Raw genomic sequence first — 7,287 nt, 5'->3', positions numbered from 1 at the left:
ATCGACAGAAACAGAACTTAACAACAGACAAAAACCATGTCTGCAATATCCGTCTTTAAGCCGACAATTGTTTGCCTGTGCCCCGGCATTTCTTTTGTGCGCTTTTTTATATGTATTTTCTTTCTTTTTGCCTGAACAAAACGTAAAATAAAAAATATATAAAGTCCATTGACATCACTAAGTTTTTACATGTTTGTCGTACAAGACAAACTTTCTATCAAAACTCTGTCAATGAAAACTAATCGACTACTATCATAGCCACAAACAGGAAAAGTCTCAATAAGTTCCAAATACACATCTTTAATATTTATTAATCTTCAAAACGGTGAAGAACTGGCCTCTATTTTGTCACAACCCATTTTTCTCTTAGAAGCACTTGCTTCTATTAGTCTATCTAAAGTTATGCAACAAATGTTGTAGCCTCTATTCCCAGTTCCAACTAATTTCCGCGTGGTGACTTGTCATTCTATGATTTTGTTTCATTTTAGAAGAGCTGATGTTTACAGAAGTATCTACCAACGCATTCAATGTAAGTTTAATTTTACTTCGAAGCAAAAAGACCAGCAGGTTAAAGCAGCAGTTAAGCAACTCAATAAATGACTAATTTTGAAGAATATTTCTCAGTTTGTTGTGGAACCAATCTCCTGATACCATAAAGCAATAAAAAACATAAACTTTTTTTCAAAATTAACTCCATCAGAATGTGATGAAGAAATATTTACAGTAAATGAATGACAAAAAAGCAAAACTAAACCAAATCTTGGTGATTTCGTCAATATCGCCATTGCAGCAACCAGCCAACGCAAAGTTACTTTTAAACTACTCTGCTGAGAATAAGCAACTGTTCAATAAATTCCGGAAACTTGTAATCGATTTGCAAGAACACAATAGCCTACGTACAGCAACAATTGGAAAATAGCCCCATGTTACCTAAAGAGCTTATTATATCTACCTATAATATGTAGCCTATCCTTTTTCTTCTTCAAATGCCTTGTTTGAACCAGGCAAGGCTTTAGAATTAGATAAATAGTTCATTGATGTATTTGTTTCATATGATCTATGGATAATTCTTTTTACCTTTTCCGTAAATTGTTCAGATGAGTTTGTCTTGGTTTGCCAGGTGCCTGCTTTTCAACATTTTTTCCTGTTAAAGAGAAATGTTGGTTTTTCTTACTCATTACGTGGCTGAGATACTGATCGTCTGATTTTGATAATTTCCAATAGGGCTTTGGTTTGGTTTACATCAGGGGTGTCCAAACTCCGGCTTGTGGACCAAATCCAGCCCGCGATACGTTTTTGTATAGGTAAGGTAGCGCCTGTTGTTCCACAATGTGTTATTTTTGATCCTCAAACACACAGAATCATACGAATTCAACTTGCATTTTTAAAAAGGTTAGAGAAGACAATATTTCTTACAGAGATAACTACGCGAGAAAAATTAGAATCTCTTCATTTTTGAGTCATATCATTTTTGAGTCATAATTGCAAAATCAACTATTATTGCCTCCAGAGAATACAGTAGTAAAGAGTGGTACAGAAACAGTCGAGCATTCATTCATTTTCTTGCTAGCAATTTCAACAACCGCTTTCGAAATTTTGCTGCAGTTGTAAAGGTCTTAGGCCTATCGCTATTTATTTCTTTCTCGTAGAACCCTGATGAGGCTCCAGCTCACTTCCAGCTAATTGAGCTTCTCTGCGACGCCGAAGCCGATAGTAGCCTAACATCTTTCTTTCGTGCCTTCTTACCAGGTAGCTGGGTAACAATAAATTTTCAGAAATGCCAAAGTTTGCAAAGAAAATGTTGAACTTGCTCGATTCAACATTTTTGTGGAAGCTGACGTCCTCGGTTATGAACTTAAATAAGAACCGCTTGAGATCAAAGCTGGTGAGTGCTAGAAATGGGGTGCTGCGTGTTCGCCGACGGCGAATCCAACAGCGGGGGGTCTGGGGGCTCCCCAAAGAAATCTTGAAAAATCACATTTGATTTAGTGCATTCTGAGCGTATTTTCAGCTCTAAATTGTGATAAAAGTTTAAGATAAAACTGGCTTATTTAAGAGTTTCGCAAATGTGCAATATTTTGAAGGGGACAATCAACAAACAAATGTGAATAACACGTTCAAAATGATAAAAGGGAAAACGCTTGTTTTTTTCATTACCTACTCAACAAAAATTCTCCCGTAGCCTTTGTCATTTTACATTTTGGATGTAGATACGTTGCTTATTGCATGACATATTAAATTCAAGCATTTTTCTGCAAGAATGGGAAGTAGACCTACCCTAAAAAGTATCAGTTTTTCTAGTGGCTCCCTATTTGCGTTCTTCTGTAACTACTCAGACAGCAAATCAACCGTTTCTTACACTGATTAAACGTCCGCAGACGTTGAACTAATGTAAAAACGGTTGATTTGTTGTCTGGGTAAGACTACCCTAACACTAATCAGCGAAAATGTAAACTACTAATTGGTTTATTGCGTAACACTTAACAATGCGTAATTCCACAACGAAGGCGGATTTACAGAGTTTCCAAATATAATTTACACTTATAACAGTCAGCAATTCTGTGAACAGAGAGCATAAAATACATTTTGGGCAGAAGAAACGCTAAGATATTTGAGAAACTTTTTGTGAAAACTTTCATGGGAGTGCTGCAGCACCGCAGCATAGGCTACACTAGCGAGCCGCACCTGCATGGTGGTATGATATAACTGAAACATGATTTTAACCAATTAAAAGACGTGGAAATCAAAGGCAAAGCAGAAATACAGACCACATTGTGACGTAAGCACAAATACAATGAAGCGGTTATGACAGCTTAATCATTTATAACACACAATGCTTGAATGCAAAATAGCAAATATTGGATTAAGAAAAATTAAAAATAATTTGTGCAACATTTCATTCGGCTGAAAGCACAGAAGATTTCTGGCAAGGTTGTCTTTGATAATTGCGTGGAAACTTTTGTAAGTTAATCAATTATGTAAAATGATCCTCTATTTCAGCAATAAAAAATTGCATGTAGTTTTACAATATGTGCTAGTTTGCACTAAAGGTCCTTCTTTAACAGAGACCATAAATAATGTCTCCTTCTCTTCAAACTAACACGTACTTTAAAGGGTAGACGTTAATATCTTAAAATTGATTCAAATATTTTTTTCACTAGTTTTACAATGTATTGAGTTTATTGTTTTTGTGCAATTTGATTGAACCCTATTGCAGTGCTCTTCGACAGGGTATGCTGTATACCCAAGTGTATGCCATATCACAAATAGGGTAACAAATGAGAAAGGGTAGACGAAAGACAAACAGATTAATTTTGGGCTTCTATTAATTTTTTTTTAATATAAAAAATTAATAAAGTAGCCTATACCTGTAAGCTATGCAGTAGCAAATACAAGGCGAGCACTTGGCCACGTGCATCTCCAAAAGGGAGAAATAACACTAACTCTCTGTGTTTTGTTTTGTTTTTTTGCAAAATTTCCTTGCACGTTTAATCATATTTCATTAACTTAACCAGTTGAACGAGGCACTTGCGCTTTAAGAGATTTTGGTGTGCCGATCAGCAACTGAGAAGATAATTAATGTAACACTTCGTAGTAGGCAGATGGTTCTCGCAACTGGTTAAATGTTAAACTAACTTATAGAGGAGGTACTGTAAGAGGAGGTACTGTAGTCTACTAGGTGAAATGCGTTTCCTATATCATTGTAGGAAAATTCGGAGATACCTGGGGAGAGATTCAATAAAAGATTCCCACGTACAACACTGCATAGGCCTACCAGACTAAGTCATACGTAGAAACTTCGTTAAAAGCTAAAAGTGATAGAAATCTTTTTGTCATAACTCCGACTATCACGCAAATCTAGTTTTAATTTGATGCCTTTCGCGAAATGCAAAATGCACGTAGACCTATACAGTGCCACAAATACGCAAAAAAACGACCAAAACAAGATGAACATACTAGGTTGCCCACCAGATCCCCTAACAGTCGGTTTGCTTTTTAGGATTTCCACTTTTCACATTGTCTATATTCTCTTGACATTTTTGTCTCGATAAACTCTGGTGCATAAGGTTAAATCTAGAATACCATGTCCAAATGATTCAAAATCTATTTTTGACACTGCCAATTTAAAGCAACTTTTACTCCGTGTTTTTCGACTATGTGTTTGATTAATAGTGCACAAACACAATCTAGTTCTATCATATTTTATAACTTAACGAGACACCTAACGCCCGTTTTCATTTTTGCAACTTTTATTTCGAAACGCAATTGAAATTTTCCATTTGTAAGGTACACAAAGTATCGCAAGAAAAAAGATGGAAATCACTGCCCTATTGTTAAACTGAAAAAAAAAAAAAAACTTTTTCAATTTCAGAACAAGTTGTTTATCTTTCAAAACCAAGTTAAATCATAGCAGTTTGGCATATAGAGGTTTTGAACTGACAGTCAGAGGATGAGCCTACCTTTGCAATGAAAGTAAAAAATATCAATAAGGCGTTTAGAACTTAGAAATGAAAACAAAGCAAAACATCCATTGTCAAAGGAAGGATATCTTGAAACAAGACTGAATAATATCAAGCATACTTTATTGATTTATTTTCCTGCAGGCAAGGGAATGACCTCCGAAGAACAACAAAATACCACATATTTTTCGACTGTTGCGGGTAACGTCATAGATTTTACTACTACATCTGGTAACAGCAGTTCAGCTACGTCTCTAATCATCGGGTTGGTGGTTGCAGTTGTCACTCTCATTATGATGGCAATTGTTTTTGTGAGATTTATGCTTTTTCAAGAGTAAGTGAAAATTATTTAATTTAGTCTTTAAGCGATAAGAAATGATGAAATGTTTTGCGTATTTTATAAAATGGCAACTTGAGCTGTTCGAAACTGTTTTTGGTCAAATGAGACTAAACGATTCATAAAAAATTTCAGTTCGAACCGAAATCAAGACAAAAAATCTGACTAAACAAACATTTCGAAATTGGGCCGAATTCTTAACAATTGGAAAATCCATTTGTTTTAAATTCATAACGATTCTAGAATTCTCTAACAAGTTTCCATGCACTAAATACTTGAATGAATCAATAAGTTTGTGATTTCACCACAAAAACAAACAAATTAATAGGCCACTATCACTTTCTAATTCAACTTGCATAGACTAATAAGCCTTACTTTCTGAAGATTAAGTTAGATTTGTTGGATTTGCCATTAAATTAAAATTTGTAAAGTTGAAAACCTTAATCATAGCACAACGTATTACTCTTTTGACAAATTTTAGGTAGACATTCATTGTAAGAACCATTGTACGATTAAAACTATGGTACAATTACAGTAGTAGGTAGTAGGCTATAGCATAATAAAAATGCTTTTAACCTATAAAATTAATGTGGGCAATTTTAACAGGGTAGTCAGAACATCAACGCAAGTTATTCAAATGATGTCCGACAACCAGCCTGTCCACAAGCTAAAAGCCGCCACACGTTCCAGTTCCGGTTCAACTCACACAAGGCTTTCCTCGATTCCAGAAGAAAACACAACAGACGATTCTTTATTCCTGCAACTTGAAACATTGAGTATCAGTATTTGTGACGATTCACTAAAAAGTTTTGGACAACAGACTACCGATAGTTTGCACTTAGCTTCTCTTTATAATATTGAAAGTGATGGAGAATCAGGGAAAAATATCTATATTGTTTTGTCTCCTGCAAATTCATTGCACGTTTTAAAAGAATCTAACAAAGAATCCACTGCGGTATCTATTGAAAGCTCAGCAGAGATCAATGAAGAAGAAATTTCCAATCATACTGCAAGTGCTGACTCCATCAAAACATCTTCGAGTGTTGTTGATGACTGTCGAAATAATGAAGGTTCTACATCTTAGAATGTGGAATGAATCACATCACTCTAACGGGTTCATGAAAAATCGACAGGAGGTAAAGGAAAGCTTCTACATCAAGGAATTTTTGCATGTAATTTGAGATCCCCTTCGCAAAAGATACATTGTCGTGCAATACCTGAACAAACTAGACATACAAACATTAAGAAAAGTTTATCCTTCATACGGCCAACATTCATGTAATTATAAGACAAAAAGACATATCAATCTTTCCAACTGTTCTTTTTGTAGTTGAAGGACTACTGTCGAATCACTTTAATCAAATTTCATTATTTTTTGCAACCGTTCATATTTTTTGTAACATGACCTCTATGTATTGATATTACAAAACTGCAGTATCTGCTTGCTACATTTGCGCTTACAACGCCAATTTGTCTGCGACGTTGCGTCTCTTTTGGTCCCTGTAAAATTCCCATATTGTACATGTTTAAGCTTGCCTATGGCAGCATTGTTTATAAAGTTTGTTCTACTGTATTCCAACTTTGCAGTTTCCTGTATTTATCCCCAGATACAGTTTGTTTGGTAACACTGTGCAGTTAATAATCAATTAATTATGTTATGGTTTTATTTATTCTCGCTCTACAACAGCTAGGGTCTTTTAGTGACAGAGCTCGTTTTTAATTTTATAACAGGATTACGATGTCACCACCTTATTACCTGACTTATCCTCACTGCGTTATGAAAGAAAGAATACATTCGGTACCGTTTTTATTCGGTTTGATTCGACTTGAATCGACCTCAGATCTACCAGCACTAGAACTGAATGCGATAACCATTCGACCACTGAGTCACACTAGGCAGTCAAGCAACACACCAAGCGCAAGGGTTATTATTTATGTTGCGATTTCCCAATCAACCATGCAACGTTTTATGCTGCATCACCTGCAGCAAGAGCCCGACTCGACAGCGTGCCAAGGTTGGCTTTACCCAGTGGCGTAGCGTGACTCATTTAATTGGGGGGGGGGGGGGGCACTCCAGAAGCAAAAATACAGTATTTAGCAAAAATATTTAACAAAAATATCAAAAAGTACTTGGATAAAATTCGATAGATTGTTCACGAACCACCACCATTGGTGTCACTGTGAACCACTGTCATCGCGTGCTGCTCTGTTGTCTGGCAAGCTCAAGCTGGGGAGTGAGGGCTGACTCATTGCTTGTAACCTTATATAAAGAGCCCTAGACCAGCGATTCTAAACAGTTTTGGTGGACGCCTTTTGGTGCCCTCGAAACTAAATGCTAAGAAGAATTCGTTGAACTTGCAACGTACTTGTGACGATTGATGACATTGACAAAGTTATGTTATGAGCTGTCTGTTTGGCACACAGGATCAAATTAAATCAGTAATCTATATGCTAATTTTTTTTTCTTTAAATTAAAAAAAAATAACAAAA

General features: G+C 35.7%; 1 protein-coding gene across 2 annotated transcripts; it reads left to right on the top strand.

The window, feature by feature from the left end:
- Positions 1–2,878: 2,878 nt before the first annotated feature.
- LOC145781404 (uncharacterized) lies at positions 2,879–6,545 on the top strand. 2 transcript variants are annotated; one of them, XR_014290736.1, is made up of 4 exons: positions 2,879–2,961; positions 4,605–4,794; positions 5,404–5,933; positions 6,529–6,545. XR_014290736.1 is itself a non-coding variant. In XM_082593197.1 (3 exons), exons 2-3 carry the CDS (start codon positions 4,613–4,615, stop codon positions 5,879–5,881), a joined length of 660 nt encoding a protein of 219 aa, XP_082449323.1. In that variant the 5' UTR covers positions 2,879–2,961; positions 4,605–4,612; the 3' UTR covers positions 5,882–6,495. The 2 variants fall into 2 exon arrangements, 1 of the variants encoding a protein (XP_082449323.1); XM_082593197.1 differs by lacking the exon at positions 6,529–6,545 and having other exon boundaries at positions 5,404–6,495.
- The last annotated feature ends 742 nt before the right edge of the window (positions 6,546–7,287 follow it).

This window comes from Aplidium turbinatum, chromosome 1, assembly GCF_918807975.1.
Source record: "Aplidium turbinatum chromosome 1, kaAplTurb1.1, whole genome shotgun sequence".
Lineage (NCBI taxonomy): Eukaryota > Metazoa > Chordata > Ascidiacea > Aplousobranchia > Polyclinidae > Aplidium > Aplidium turbinatum.
The sequence above is the reverse complement of the archived record's forward strand: the minus strand, read 5'-3'. Positions and strand labels throughout refer to the sequence as shown.

Bases quoted from the DNA above. Each gene is read 5' to 3' on its own strand.
- LOC145781404 (XM_082593197.1), top strand. From the start codon at position 4,613: ATGACCTCCGAAGAACAACAAAATACCACATATTTTTCGACTGTTGCG. The intron at 4,795-5,403 runs GTAAGTGAAAAT...CAATTTTAACAG, and splicing joins AGATTTATGCTTTTTCAAGA to GGTAGTCAGAACATCAACGC.